Source organism: Terrapene carolina, unplaced genomic scaffold, assembly GCF_002925995.2.
Source record: "Terrapene carolina triunguis isolate 2854851 unplaced genomic scaffold, T_m_triunguis-2.0 Scaffold180, whole genome shotgun sequence".
Classification (NCBI taxonomy): Eukaryota; Metazoa; Chordata; order Testudines; family Emydidae; genus Terrapene; species Terrapene triunguis.
The window spans coordinates 520,747-537,326 of record NW_020664531.1 but is presented as its reverse complement, the minus strand read 5'-3'; the positions used below and the strand labels follow the sequence as shown (position 1 = coordinate 537,326).

The window sequence follows — 16,580 nt, the reverse complement described above, 5'->3', positions numbered from 1 at the left end:
CCTGTGGGCCCCAGCAGTCTTGTCTTCTGGTACCTGCTGAGTGGTAAGAGTCGGTGCCATGCCCCCGTCCCACCCTGAACCCCAGCTTCAGGCTCTGCTATACTCCCCAGTTCTGTTGCCTCACCCATGTCCTGCGCTTCCCTTGGTCCTGCCCCTTACCCCCAATGCCAGCCCTTGGCCTCTGCCCCACCCCCCTCCACTCAAGTGCTGAGCTAGCATGGTCGGTCATTGCCCTCCCACCCGAAAGTCGGGGCCCATCCAAATTTCCACTCCTCCCAGCTCTGGTGTAGATGCACCATTGGTCGGATGGCTGAAGGCAGAGGCCTTGCTTGAGTCCTGCAAACTGCTTGGTAGAAAAATGTAAGTTTGACAACTGTGTTTAGCTGTGGGGAAGGAGCGCCACAGGTTTGCCTCATTGCTCAGACTTTGGAATCCTTGCTTTCCTTAGGGAAGGCTAGCTCCCGCTTCTTTTCAAGCTAAAGTTTAATTTCATCCTGCTAGCTCTAGTTATTCCCTGAGTGATTCCACTTTGTTATTGCTGTTTACACGCTTCAGCTGCTTGTTAGCCTATAAGCACGTTTGGGCCCCCTTACCCTTTTCCTACGTGTGGTCACAGCTTTGCCAAGCTACACGTGTGGGGCACATTTTTCAAAGGTACTTAGGCTCCTAAAGATGCAAACAATCTGGTGGGACTTTCAGAACTGCTAATCCAGTTAGCCGCTTAATTCCCATTGATTTCAATGACCTCATTAAGCAATTTTTGTAAATCCCACTACAGGCTACAGTTACGATGGAATTTCAGTGCCTAACTGCCATTTCAGGAACAGAGGTCCCAAATTTAGATCCTCAGCCCTCCTCTTCCCCTGAGCTGCTGCCTCACCGTACCTGTACATACCCTATGGCTCCTCCATTTCGCTTCGTGGGCATGAACCAAGATGCCTAAGTCCAGACACGGGCCCACACCTCACGCCTAAGTTGAGCAGTGCTATGCCCAAATCCTCCTTGTGAATCTAACCCTAAGTGTCTATTCATAACATTTCTTTTCCTGTCATGCAGGAGCAGCTGCTGCTCACAGCATCAATGCACAGCCCCACTCCTGCTCATTTTTCAGCTAGAGGCCTAAAACCAGAGCATACACATCATTGGTCAGCAGTAAGCTTTTGCTGGCACACCTGCATTGAACTGTGATCATTTCAGTGAATCACAGGAGTCAGACATGGAAAAGGTCTTCCAGGCAAATGTAGGATCATTTCTCAGCCAGCACTAGCCAGTGCTTTCTCCAGTCGTGCGTTAAAGGTTCTATGCCCAGCTGGAGTATTCAACTCTTCACATAGGAAACTAGTCTACAGCCGCTCACTCTTAGGGAGCATTCACTATTCAGCATTACCTCATTATTTACCCTAATTTCATCCCTGCAATCCTTATTATACCTTCTTGGAGCAACCTTGGTCACTTCTTTACACCCTTTCACAAAGCTATAGGGCCTGACGGACCACACTTAGTTGACTGCAGTGGAATTACAGAAGCATAGAATTCATGTAGCAGAGCAGCCACTCAGGCCCTTTGGCTGTTATCATGTAACTCCCTGGAGACCCTGATTACTCACTACTTTTCACTGTCATTTATGTTGATGCAAAATTGAAGTAAAATGCTCTCTCCCTTTACTGTGAGATAAACAACTGCAGACCATTCAAGGCAAAGGAGAACGAGGCTCACAGCCCTTTATTTTCATTTAACCAATATGCAGAGTCTTAAGCAAAGGGAAGAGGTTGGAGATAGGATCACAAACCTGCCTAAGTAGCTTGGCACATCTGGGCCTCTATGTTCTTGTTTTGTATAGAACTGAGCACATGTTCAGCTCTCTGTTAGCAATAAATAAATCCTTTAAGTGCATCCCTCCCTCTTGCTATCTAATCACTTTTATTGCCCTTTTCTGCACTCTTGCTTAATTTTGCTTTAATAGAATGCAACTTAAATTGAACTTTCTAGTGGACCCATTCTAAGATAACAGCAGAAGCCGCAAGCAGTAGAAGGACTAACTTCTCCCCTCCCTCCCCGCCACAATTCCCAAACCACGTTGGGCAAAAGAAGCAATAAACACACCCAGATCAGTTTTATTTGGAATACATATGAAACATGACCCTATCAAAAGTTACAGGGTTTCTTCCCCCCCCCACCCTTTTCTTTAAAAAAAACTAAAATAAAGGGAAACAAAACAAAAACCTAGAAACCCAAAGGAAGAGGCATATCAGAGGAAAAGCATGCAAGCAATCTGCAAATAATTCCTAGATTTACCCACAGTGCTGCTGTGTTTTCAATTAAGTACCAAACGACTTCACTAGACCAGGAGTTTGACTTCATTGTAAGAGGTGGTTATAATCCACCAACATTAATAAAGGAAACAATTGGATCACAGAAAAACTTCACCAGAAGTTGAATTTCAATATACAGCATAAGAGTCCACTGGAAAAGGGTTCTACCCAATGTTATCAGGAAAACATCAGTTCTCTTGGACACATTTAATAATATAGAAGGGTTTAACGACACCTATTTGCTCACATCATAAGGCCTAGTCTGTTAAAGGAAAAAAAAAATCCCTTGATTAAGTTAAAAAAAAATACAGTGTATACAGAGTCATATTATGTGATTGTAGGCAGCGGTACAGTTAGTGTGCACACTAGTTTAGAAAATACGTACAATTGTGCTATGCAGGTAATTGGGCCAATCATGTAATACATATATCTGAAATGTTCATGTGGCCTGCATCGCAAACCCACAAGTAGCTGCTGTAGCCTTACTACAGGCCCCGGCCAGGAAGAATATTTTAACAGTAATATCCTCAGAAAACGATACTATTGCTGCAATACTTTTGAAAAGTATTTTTTTCTTCAGTGTTTCTCAATGCTGGTATCAATGCAGGGGAATTGGATGAAAGCCTTTGGCCTGTGTTGTACAGGTCAGACTAGCTTATCTAATGAGCCCTTCTGGCTTTAGATCTATTAAGCCCATGAGTAACACTGCAATAGGAGAGTTCGCTAAGTGCAAGAGTCTCCTCTCAGGTCTCCACTGCAGGTTTCCCCTCCAATATTCTGTGTAGGCACGTAAATCTGTGTGGAAAAACGATATGGGCAACTAGGAGATCTCACCAGGCGGTGGTTAGGCCTCAATCCTGCAAACATTTATGTGCAATCTTAATTTTCAGCCCCCGGGTACTCACACTGAAGCCTCCTTGCTTAAAGTTAAGCACATATGTGTTTGCAGGATCTGGCACCTCGGGTGCTAGCAAGAGACGTGCAATGATAAAGAGATTACAATAAATTTAGGTTCAGGTAGGTTATCTTAGTCAAGATCAGTTGGGTGGAGCTGAGAGGACTTTTGCCTTTTGTGTCTAGGACATACTAGGACACTCAAAAATATCACACAGAAGGTTTAACGAAGTTTAGTTTGTTATTTAAAGCCAACTCCCTTTTAAGTTTGCGAAAAAGAACAACAGAAAATATTAGACTTTGATTGGTTTTTAATCTGCAAAGTAGGCTGTAGGGATAAGCAAGAGATCAGGTCAAACTTCATGTTAGAATATAGCACTAAACACAGCACTACAGAAAGGAATGAGCTTTGCCATGTGTTGTGAAATCTTACACTCTCAGTAAGTACGAGTGTCTCTTTTTACCCTAAAAAGATAAATGGATATGACTGTCACATTCAACACTTCTAAAACACAATATGGTCGGATACGATCTGATTTAACTTCCTATGGACTGTACTATAAGTGCAAGTAGAAACACAGGGCCTGGTTCTAATCTCATACCAGTGGAACTGAATTGACTTTACTGGAGTTCCTCTTGGTTTACACCAGTCTAAGTAGGCTTAGAAACATACTCTTTGGGTTTGTCTATTTGATCATTTAATTCTCAGCAAACTGGGGGTGGGAATCTACCCCACACTGATGCACACTAACAACTCCTTAATGCCCTTTGACCTACTCCTGTTCCAAAGCCAGGAAGATCAAAGTGTACTAAGGAACTGTTACTGCACATCAGCAGGGTCCACGTGGACAGTTTTGACGCAGCAGGCTAACACAGGATAGATTCACGCTTCAGCTTGCCACAAACTAAATGTTCGTGTAGACAAGCCCTTTTAAAGACTGTATTTAGAAAATGCAAAAACAACCCAGCCTTACAGGTTAGTATTTTTAACCTGATGTCATCTTTACCCCTTCATTTATTTCTTCTTGAAAGCAAGACTAATAGTTATATGCCAAGATGAAATCGAGTGCAAAGGCTAACAGAAATGCTACCACTGCTCCTGGCAGGAATCCTCTGCTTATATTTTATTTGCTAAACAAGTTTAATCCTTTCCTTTGGGCCAAATCTTGATCCAGGTGAAATCAATGGCAAATCTCCCATTGACTCCAGTGGAACTGGGATTTGGCCCCTTAAGACTGCTTGGAAATGATCCACTGGAGTCTATGAAATGTGTTTCTGTGACTTTAAGGATTCTAGCTCAAGTCCCAGACTGGGCTCTAGTAAATGTAACACAATTCAAATGAATGCAATTTCAGTGTATTTATAGCAGGCCAATTCCTCCCAGAGTCTGTCAGGATTGTACTGGAGTGGGCCCAGAAAGTATTTTCTCCTAGACGTCACACAAATGGCTATTCTCAATAGGAATTCCACCTGAGTTATGACTGCTGGATTTGATCCTTTGAAGGGTAGTTCCACTCGGAAAAGGGACTAAAAAGAGGACGGGGCGTTCCCGGGTTTATTGGTGCTCGGTATTTTCTGTACTGAAGTTGTTTAGTTTACAAGCAAAAAGATGTTGGTATCTGATTGTTAGCCCTGCAAACTCAACCTGGGCTCTGAGAACCAAATTCTCACAAATCATCACCAGTGATAAAGGCTCTGCAGGCTAAATAATGCCCTCAACTACGTCGGCGCAATGCAGATTTTTGGGAGTATGCGCTCAGTTACACGTGGGCACCCTCAGGCATCCAGTGGGATGGCACCGGTGTAACTAATTGGAAGTTAATAAACATTTCTATAGGTCTTGTGCCAGAAGCTCATAGTTGAGGTGGTTCTTCAGTTCAAACAGCAATAAAAAACACCACACTTTAATTGGAAACAATCAAAATAAGTGGAAAAATGTCTGCAAAAACAACCATTCATAAATACCTCAGGAGAAAAGGTTTTGTTTGTTCGAAGATGTTGGGTAGTGGCCACTGCCACTCAAAGAATGTCCCAGGAGTATGAGGCAAATACAAATGGGGGACATTTTCAGCATGATGCACAGGGACTTGTCTGCAAGTGGTATTGCATGGCCAAAGTGTCCATGCATTAGGCTCAGAAGCAACCCTTAAACATATATCCCAGTAAGTTATTGCGCTTAAAGCATCATTAAGAGAAGATTTTCAAATCTCTTGCTTGGAGAAGACAACACCCTTTTGTGCTCTCTCTGTGGCTATAAGACCGTAACCAAACCCAGTGAGCTAACGTGCTGAATGCAACAGGGACCCAGTCATCACCCAGTGAAGTCAATGACAAAACTCCCAGTGACTTCAAAGGGAGCAAGATTGGGACCCAAGGCCCAGATGGAAGTTCAGTGCCCAAATATCTTGAGGTTCTGGGCCTAAGTTCCCATTTTTTCCATTTTAACTTTAGGGCAGAAAACTCTTCTGTGTATTGAAATATTTCTAAGTAGTTTCTCTACAAGTGTAGATGTGTAGCTGATAACATTTTCCCCGCCACACACAGGTCAGTCTAACATTTAGATCATCAACTATATTTTACAATCTTATCCTTGGCAACAACAACAACAACAAAAGCCCTCCAGAAAGTGTCAGAAGGAGAGGAGGAGCCAGGCTTAAGGTGGCAAGTTCAGAGTCCAGGTGCATGTGGAGACATTGCAGACCTGCCCATTCACGATTTCTTGGACCCAAACCTTTTATAGAAGTGAAGTTCTCAAGTGGGACTTGTTCCAAACAGAACCCACTGCCATGACTCGACTTCCTCGCTCACTCGATGGCTTCCATAACATCCTGTCCCCCTTCTTTGTCTCAGAACAGAGCTTTCCTAGAAAACCACAGGCCATGAGGTTGGTGGTCACACTTCTCATAAATATCTTGCCCTGAGTCTTTCCTCCAACTCACTCCTTCTCTCCTTTCTACTCTAGTAGAAAACCACATTCGTCTACTGGGTTTTAGGAGAGCGTGCATCACTTTGTGGTTGCATAAAGCTGCTACCGTATTTTGCCACAATGCGTTAATATGCACCTTTGAAACAATAAATAAAGGGAAAACGTACTGGATTTAAATATAGGTTTCCATTAAAAGCATTTAAAAGACCTTGCTTTAGTTTTGAATACATCAAAATGAAAATTCACCCCCTACTACAAAAAAAATCATCCCTTGCAAGTAATGTTAAAGGGGAGTGTGTGTAGGGAGAGTTAGAGAACTAGCAAGTGTTCAGAAGGGCAGAGGCCCTCTACCCCAGTCACTTTGCAATGGCACCTGCTTCTCACAGAGTCAGGTAAAAGAGCTGCAGAGTTGTTACGTGGAGGATTTCACCACCTGCTCATATGGGGGTGGTGGTGCGTTGCAGTAAGAGGGCGGAGGTGGGTACACTGGATTCCCTTGCGGGGAGTTGGGCTGGACATGGAAAGCCATAGCCATGGGGTTCATCACAGGTCCTCCTGGATCCGTGTAATATGGCATCCCTGGTTGCTGTGATCCTAAAAGAAATGGAGAGAAAATATAAATTTACCGTTGCATTGTAAATTAATGTAACAAACAGATAGGCTAGTATCATGCTGCTCCAGTGCTGAGGAAAGCACAAATATGCTCTTCTCTAAAGGCAAATAATACATAGTAGGTTTTAATTGGAGTATGTGACACATGGCCAAGACAATGCACAAAGGTTGTTTCCATCTCATGGTTGCCCAGTCACATGAGGTTGGTGATCTCAGTCCAGTGGACAGCTGTTGACACCATAACAAATCACCATCACACTTACTAGCACCCTGGCTGGGAGTCTCAGAAGACAACTGAAGGACTGAATGGACCCAGAGATGGAACTACCTTTCACCCCCTAAAGGTGCTTTCTCCAGATCACGAGCACTGGGGATGCTTGCCCCCTCACTGCTTCTTCTGTGGATAGAAGAGTTCAGTTTCCAGGGCTGTTGAACCTGCACCAGTTAGGAGCACTAAATTCACTTTGTAGAGAAAATACACCATAGGATCTCAACCTACACTCATAGCCTTTAACCGACATGCATGTACTCTACATTCAGTTGCCTGCGGATACTGTTTGAATACAGTAAGGACATATCCCCAAGGATAAATCCCCAAGATCCCCAAGAAAAATGAGATGGAAACCCTAGAACACACATCAATGTACTTAGCTGTGTCAGCCAAGAAACAACATTCAGATCAGGAAACATTAAGGGCCCCGTTAATTCCAACATGCTTGCCAATAAGGCTGTTCTGTGGTTCTTCACTAACCTAATGGCAACATCTTTGACATTAGCAATTAGCGTAGGCCAGAGAGAACAGAGAACAAACATGGTTGCTCTAAGCACCAAGGAAACTTTGATGCCATTGACATTCTGTCAGTTCATTTAGGCACAAAACTTCAACTAGCTCAAAGGGAAAAAAAGTAAACACAGAACCAAAGTCATATCAAAGAACATATTAATAAATCACTACATCTAATGACAAAGGAGAGTAAGTCACTAAAAGCAGCGTTTTGAATATGATGAAAAAGAATCATTAGTCAAACACCAAGCTACCGCCTGGAAAATATGATGATTAGTATTATATCAGTATTATATTACAGTAGTGTCTAGAGGTCCCAGCTGAGATGTTAGGTGCTGTAAAAAGACTGGGTAACATACTGTCCCATAGGTGCTGGAACCAAGGGTGTGGGAGGTGCTCCAAGTGGTTTCCATTATATTCAGGGTTTACAGTTTGGTTCAATGGTTCTCAGCACCCCCCCTCCCCCCCATACACATTGCTCCAGCACCCCTGCACAGTCGGTGCCTCAAAGTGTTTAAATCTAAACAGATGATGGCTTGGAGGTGGAAGGCAGAGACACAGAGATGTGAAGGGATCTGTTTGAGCTCACTCAGCAAGCCAGTTGCAGAGGTCGGAACAGGGGTTTCCGCGTCCCAGTCCAGTGCCCCACCCACAACGCCTCTCCACTGCAGTAATTAGAACTGGTCGGAAAAATTCCAATGACACATTTTTTTCCGTTGAAATTTGCAGATTCAGTAAAATCAAATTGCTTTGCAGAGCTGGTTCGATTTCATCAAAGTCCTGGTGGAAACCTATTTGGATACCTACTGGTGTGTCCACCTGGTGCTGCAGCAGTCCACATGCCTCACAGCTGGGGGACCCCAGGGCTGCCTGGGAGCCACAGACCCTGGAAGTCTGCCAGACAGACATGTATCCATGTACATGCGGGCAGGGGACTGGACTCGATGACCTCTCGAGGTCCCTTCCAGTCCTAGAATCTATGTACCTTTGTCTCCTTGTTCTTTGTACTCCCCCATTGATCTGTCTATGTCCATCTGTTGTCTCTTGTCGCATACTTAGATTGTAAACATGTTAGGGCAGGGACTGTCTTTTTGTTATGTTTGTACAGTGCCTAGCACAATGGGATACTGGAGCTCCTTGGCACTACAGTAACAAACAACAATACACAGGGTGGAGAGCTGGGGGTTGTGAGTTTTCTGGGTGGCAAATGGAAAGATGGGATTAGATAGAATGCTTGCCTAGAATCAATACTAAGGCTAGATCCGTCTTTCCATTTACTTCACTGCCACAAGCCCTTCCTCCCCTCCCCTGGCACAATGCCCTCTAGCAAACCTTAATTCTTAAGGGAATAAGCTAGATTCCTGGTGATAGCTACCTGAAAATTAGCAAGTTTAACCAAAGGTGATATTACAGCCAAATCTGAGTAAGAAAACCTCTTTAAGATGGTGCCTCCTTACAGTGGTGCAAGAATTCACACTGCAACGGATCACAGGCATTTACAGCTATAATAATCAAACTTCCTTCTGTCTGGATCTGTGCAGCATGACAAAAACAGCAAGGGCTACATTTTCAAAGAAGGGACCACTGGATGTACCTACCTATCAGCTGAGCCTGCTAAATGCTGTATGAACACATGTCAATTGGCATTTGTGCATGCCAGGGTGAATACACACATTGTTCCAGGTGCATCTGTGAGGCTTCCTTGGGCAGACTGGCCCCCAGAGAACTAAGCCATTACACCCAGAAAAGCTGAACAGCCCATACCTGCTGCTGTAAACTATCTCCTCTCAGGGCCTGAACCAACTCCCATTTTGTGTTTTGTAAATTGCTCTTGGCGCCCTGGGGTTCTGGTACTTATTTGCCGACATTGATTTTTTGCCCGTCAGGTATGCTACAATTACAAATAAATAGCTTGGGGGTTTGCTGTTCTTATTACTTTATTTTTAACCAAGATCTTTGTCTAAAACCTTCCAAGACACAGTAAAATGCACCTCGGATTTTACAATGTACTGAATGGTATTGCCTCTTGGATTGCATCTCAAGCTCACAACCCCACTTTAAGACAGACAAGTGTGAGACCCAATCCAGCTCCAGCTGAAGTCAATACAAGTCTAGTTAATATTATGGGACAGGATTTCTTAGCACAGAGTAAGATTAAGAAATGTCAAATTCTCAAGGTACTGTATTCATCACATGCCAATAATGAAATCTGGGCCCAGAACAACAGGAAATATATGATCAAATGAAAAACTATGCGGTACCCAGAGAATCAGAGACATTATACTCCCATTAAGAAGGATGGGAGATAGAACAATCATAAGAGGATAAGAATGGCTATACTGGGTCAGACCAATGGTCCATCTAGCCCAGTATCATGTCTCTGATAGTGACCAATGCCAGAAGTTTCAGAGAGAAGGAACAAAACAATTTCAAATGATCCATCCCCTGTCGTCCAGTCCCAGCTTCTGACAGTTGGAGTTTTAGGGACACGTGGAGCATGCAATTACATCCCTGACCGTTGGCTAATTGCCATTGATGGTCCTATCCTCCACAAACTTATCTAATTCTTTTTTTAACCAAGTTATACTTTTAGCCTTCACAAAATTCCCTGCAATGAGTTCCACAGGTTGACTGTCCATTGTGTGAAGAAGTACTTCCTTATATTTGTTTTAAACTAGCTGCCTATTAATTTCATTGGGTGGCCCCTGGTTCTTGTACTATAAAAAGGAGTAAACAACACTTCCCTATTCACTTTCTCCACACCAGTCATGATTTTATAGACCTCTATCATAAACCTCTTTAATTGTCTCTTTTCTAAGCTGAACAGTCCCAGTCTTTTTAATCGCTCCTCATATGGAAGCTGTTCCATACCCCTAGTCATTTTTGTTGCCATTCTCTGCACCTTTTCCAATTCTAATATTTTTGTTTTTAAGCTGGGGCGACCAAAACTGCACGCAGTATTCATGATGTGGGCCTACCATGGATTTATACAATGGCATTATGATATTTTTTGTTTTATTATCTATCCCTTTCCTAATGGTTCCAAGCATTCCATTACCTTTTTTGACTGCCGCTGCACATTGAGCAGATGTTTTCAGGGAACTATCCATGAGGACTCCAAAATTTCTGATCAATAAAAATCTATTGAATATGGTTTCAGCAATTAAAAAGTTATGCCCCCTAGGAGCTTTGCAAGGTTTGTCTGTGGGAATACATCAAGTTCTTTCCTCCTCTCTCCCTTTTTTCATGGCAAAGCTGCTGTGACGGGTTGGATCACAGAAACCCCCTTGGGAGCTGACACCCGATGTGCCAAGACTACCCCTGCTTCTGTTTTCCCTGCCAGCTTAGGGCTCCAGCACCCTGTCTTGCTGAGCCAGCCACTCCTGTCTGGCTCCAACACAGACTCAGGGTCTGAATCACTTGTCCCAAAGCTGCAAGTTTACCCAAAAACAGCTCACAGGAGTGTGCTTGTCTTTAGCACTCAGATGCCCAACTCCCAATGGGGTCTAAACCCAGATAAATCCGTTTTACCCTGCATAAAGCTTATGCAGGGCAAACTCATAAATTGTTCGCCCTCTATAACACAGATAGAGAGATATGCACAGTTGTTTGCTCCCCCAGGTATTAATACATACTCTGAGTAAATTACTAAATAAACAGTGATTTTATTAAATACAAACAGTAGGATTTAAGTGGTTCAAGGTAGTAACAGACAGAACAAAGTAAGTCACAAGCAAAATAAAATAAAATGCGCAAATCTATGCCTAATCAAACTAAATACAGATAATCTCACCCTCAGAGATGCTTCAGTAAGTTTTTCTCAGACTGGACCCCTTCCAGGCCTGGGCACAATTCTTTCCCCTGGTACAGCTTTTGTTCCAGCTTAGGTGTTATCTAGGGGATTCTCCATGATGGCTCCTCTCCCTCTCTGTTCTCTTCCACCCCTTTATATATCTTTTGCATAAGGCGGGAACTCTTTGTCCCTCTGGGTTTTCACCCCCCTCTCACTGGAAAAGCACCAGGTTAAAGATGGATTCCAGTTCAGGTGACATGATCACATGTCACTGCAAGACTTCATTACTCACTTGCCAGCACACACATATACAGGAAGACTCACAGGTAAACAGCCATCTGCAGACAATGGGAGTCATCAAGATTCCAAACCATCATTAATGGCCCACACTTTACATAATTACAATAGGCCCTCAGAGTTACATTTTATATTTCTAGTTTTAGATACAAGAGTGGTACATTTATACAAATTAGATGATCATACTCAGTAGATTATGCACTTTGTAATGATACCTTACAAGAGACCTTTTGCATGAAGCATATCCCAGTTACATTATATCACTTATTACCATATTTTCTCTAAATCTATCCCAGTTACATTATATTGACTTATTATTATATTTTTATAAAACCATGTAGACTGCACAACGTCACAGCTGCGTTAACAGAACAAAGTGGTCAAGGAGCAGCAATTTCTCCTCGGTGCCTTGCTTCCTGCTTTGTCTGTAAGGAAAGCAGCCCCCATGGATTTTACATTTGATCACCCATTTCCATGCCTCAGTGGCCTGGGGATTCAGTATGACAACAGGATGGAATCCAGAGACACCTTGAAGCGTTACACACTACTTAATGCTTTTTCAGACTGAGTTTTTATTCCCTTAGTATCAAAGAGAGATGGGCCTAAGCCATAAGGTGCCAATCCAAACATCCATGGAGCTTGGGGTGTCTGGATCTTGTGTTTGGTTTGGCCCATTCAGGGGTTAAGGTTAGGAGAAGCAAGTCAGGAGCACAACTCCTCCTTCCCTGCAAACAGATAGGAGCGCTTCTTCTCCACCCTGCCTTGGGTAAGTAGCACTTCACAGACAGCTTCCCCTCTTCCTTTGCTGGGCAATGAGAGAGCTTCTGCCTCTGTTTCCATCCACTGTAACCACTGGTCGCATTATAGAAATGGAGTCGAGCCATGGAGATTGGATTGGGAACTGTATCCAAATCCAAGCTTCCCTAAAGTGCAGGGGTGTTTGGGCCTGTGTCTACGATTACAGCAGTGTTATTTTTCTTAAGCATTTTGCCACAAAGATGGTGCTTGCACATTTCAGAATTTTTCCACACTTTTCCTTCCACAAAGGGAACTTGGGCAATGAGTGGGGGAACTCCTTGCATTTTGCAATTATTATTGTTAAAATGCCTTGCACAACTACATCATAGTAATCAGTTTATTTCCACACTGGTATTCAGATCAGTGATACTTTCAATAAACCCAACAGCAAAATAAGGGCTGGATCCTGACCTTCTTGCAGGATCAAATCCCAGGTGTTTACTTTTATTGCTTAGTATATCAGAACTATTCAAGCCCATTAGACCTTCAAAAATGGGGTGCTGGGCAGCCACAAATCCATTGAATTATATAATATCAGGGTTGGAAGGGACCTCAGGAGGTCATCTAGTCTAAACCTCTGCTCAAAGCAGGACCAATCCCCAGACAGATTTTTTCCCCGATCCCTAAATGGCCCCCTTAAGGATTGAACTCACAACCTTGGGTTTAGCAGGCCAATGCTCAAACCACTGAGCTATCCTTCCCCCCCTCAATGTGAGTCATAGGTGCTTAGCACCTCGCAGGCCCTAAGTGTGCTTTATTTTAAAGGACAGACATGGTCAGAAATGCAGAAGAATTCAGAGTCGCTGGGACTGAGACTCATATGAGGGAGACTGAGGAAGCACTTACAAATTAAGTGCTTAATCTAAAGCTCAACAAAGCCAACGGGAAAGACTCCCATTGACTTCAATGGGCTTTAGATCAGACCTTAAGACTTTTAAAAAAAATTTAAATCATGTGGCATAACTAGGACATTAAAAGACTTAACTAGATAGCTATTTTCTATTTCCACATGACTTCTGCCATGTGTGGCTCATTAAGAACCATTTAATATATTTGCCAATCCAGCCATGTGATGCTCCCTATTTATATATAACCGCTGAGTTATTTCCAAGACTTACAATAATTTTTATTTTTATTTTTTCCTACCATCTCAGGCAAGAACTACCTAAACTATCTCACTAGGGAAATGTGTGATTGGTAAACAAAAAATAAGTGTGTGTGATTTTCACATTGAATGAAATGTCCTATGCATTTAACACGTGTAACAAATGAAAGAAAGAAATACCTTAAAGAGAAAAATAAAAATAAAAGGGAGCGTCTGGGAGTCTGAGAGTGAGGGTATCCTTTTATATGATGCAGTTAGATCTCTGACTGAAAGAGAATATGTATGCATATGCATAAGGATGCGGATAACACTGAGCAGGGGTATTTCCAGAACTTACGCAGTGTATCTGTGTGCAATAGGATATGGGAGAGATTGGAAAGTCTGAACTTAAGCTCTCTGTGTGACCTGCTGTTTGTGATTACGTGCCTGGTTGGAACATTTTCGACTAACCTTTTTCCATTGAAATATGCTGCTTCGTTGAAGCTGAAATGTTTTACAAAGACGTATAAATTCTGACCAAGTTTTCATCAGGAAAGTTTCTGAGGTTCAGGGTGGACTCTCCAGTCACTTTCAGAGAAATGAAACCCCGACCTTTCCAATCCGAAGACAGATGTTTTGACACAATATCTGTTTTGTGAAAATGTTGGAAACGTTTTGGTTTCATTCCAATGCAGAACGAAAACAAATTTCGAAACCTGGAAAGCTGTCAAGAAATGGAATAATCATCCTGCAGTCAGCTCTAGCTGTGAGGCAATGTACTCCAAGTTGGGAGCATAGGGATGTCTTAGGGTTTGTCTACACTGCAGCTGGGGGTGTGATTTGCAGCTCGCATTCACGTACCTGTGCTAGCTGTACTCTAGCTAGCTTGCTAAAAATAGCAGTGAGGATGTACCGGTCTGGGCTTCAGCATGGGGTGCACAAGTCTGTCTGACCTTCCTGGGTACAGACTCGTGCAGGTGATGCAAAGCCCACACCACCACATCCTTACTGCTATTTTGAGCTAGCTAGAGTACAGCTAGCATGGGTATGTCTTCATGAGCAGCCATTCACACCCGTACCTGCAGTGTAGATGTACCCTTAGGGAGAGGGAGAGGAGTCGAAATCTCTTCACCGGGTATGTTGATGCTCATGGATATGGAGTGGTGTGTGCAGTGAGCAGGGTGTGTATATAGAAGTGTCTCCATTGTGGCTGCCAGTGTGTGACAGCTATGTGTGGGTGTGCATTTAGGTACAGATGCAGACCCATCATCTGCAGCTAGAGAGGGTCTCATAACTGGAGGGGACAGGATTCAAGAAGTCCCTCAGAGCACACATGCCCTCTGAAGGGCTCTCTTGGTGGGACAGGGTAGGGGTAGGCTGGGGAGAATGGAGGGACCAGCTGATCCACTACTGTACGGATCCTTCAGACTTCCTCAAAATCATTGTTTGACAGTTGAAGAATGCTCAGACTGATAAGGAAGAAGTAGCGTTTTCCCACTTCTAAAGCAGTATTCCATAACACGGAGGGCACAGCAAAAATGGAAACGCAACAATTAGGTAGTATCGCAGAAGGAAAATGTTTGGTTGTCTCATTCTGGCAAAGGTATTTTCTAGTATATTTTACCAACTCTGGGAAACTGTTCCTTATTATTCATATAAAAGAGGAACATCATTGCTAATGTGGCATTGCCTATTGCTCTGTGTATGTTGCAATGTGATTAACTGTTTTCCTATCTTGTTTGCATTCATGGAGATAAGTTATAAAACCAGTGGAGGAAGAACTCTCTAGAAGGGATTAGTAAAAGAAATGCAAAAATTCTTTTGAAAGAGAATTGTGAGCACTGTGATTGCCTTTCTGTTCATTCCTCTGAAACACCTGGCCACTGTCGGAAGACAAGATACTGGGCTAGATGGACCATTGGTCTGACCCATTCTTATAGCCTACTGGATCTCAGTAGTACTGGGTGTACATTCACAAATGGTGCAACATACTCGAAGCAGAATTTGAACCCACGTCACCTGTGGTGAATTAAACTACTCCTAGCTAAAAATCACACGATTTTTAAATATTTCCTGTGCACACAGAAGAAATTAGGCTAGCATATAAGTAGTCTCTGACCTGCTGCAGTGTTGGCTGGTTGTCTGGTGTAGGATACATTAAAAGTAGGTTCTTCTACGAGCGGTGGAGGGTACATCCGTCTTCTGATGAAGAAACCAGCTCCGCAGCAGAACAGAACGCCCATCATCAGAAGGAACCTGAGCAAAAGAAGGAGGAAAAGTCAAATTTGGCATCCATCTAAATGCAGGGCCCCAGGGAGCTGGGGTTATTCAAAAATTCATAGATAAGAGAAACCAAGATCATTACCCTTTAACCACCAGCTCCCATATGCTGTTATCAGGATTTTCTGAAAATATTATTCCTTGAAAGCAGGACTGCACAAGCTGAGATACCTGTGTATGGCAGCATGTAGTTGATATTTCTATAGTGACTGAGGAGATTTTGTTCTTAGGAGTGTTTTTGTTCATATAGTAGTTTTCCACTGTATTTTCTCTTATTAGCTTATAGGAACAATAGTGATTAGGCCAGCAGAGCTGGGAGAATACTGTCTTCTTCCCCTAACTCTGGGGTTATGGGCTCATCTGTCCCCTTCTACCACTTCTTTACCTCACCTAAGATTTGCTTGAATCAGAATTCCAAATAATATTGATGGAAATAAATGACTTAGGTCCATGTGCCCCTTCTGTGGAACAAGATGTACCAGAGGGGATTTCTTTGGAGCATAGCCATGCCATTCCTTAAACTGACCAGAGGGGTCACTGTTGAACAACACAAATACTCCTCTCTCAGCCCAGATGCTAAGTAGGTTTGCTCTGCAAGGCTCCCTTCTGGCTGATGGAGAGAAGGGCTGAAGGTACAAAAGTTGCGTGGCAGCATAGACCACTGGATGCGATGGGCCAAATTCTAAACTGGTGTAAAGGAGAGCAGAATTTGGTCCCAGCATCACCAAGCCAACATTCATAAATTCCCTTTTGGCTCTGTTATCTGAAAGTGTTTTTCCTGAACATTATGGCTGAGATTT

At 43.1% G+C, this 16,580-nt stretch overlaps 1 protein-coding gene across 1 annotated transcript in view; it reads right to left on the bottom strand.

The window, feature by feature from the left end:
• Window positions 1-3,338: 3,338 nt before the first annotated feature.
• VOPP1 (VOPP1 WW domain binding protein) overlaps window positions 3,339-16,580 on the bottom strand; it is a 95,774-nt gene continuing 82,532 nt past the window's right edge. The window contains exons 3-4 of the mRNA XM_024209325.3: window positions 15,620-15,756; window positions 3,339-6,726 (exon numbers count right to left, since the gene is read on the bottom strand). Of these exons, the coding sequence (XP_024065093.2) occupies window positions 6,545-6,726; window positions 15,620-15,756 (319 nt within the window). The 3' untranslated portion in view covers window positions 3,339-6,544. The remainder of the gene's footprint in view (window positions 6,727-15,619; window positions 15,757-16,580) is intronic.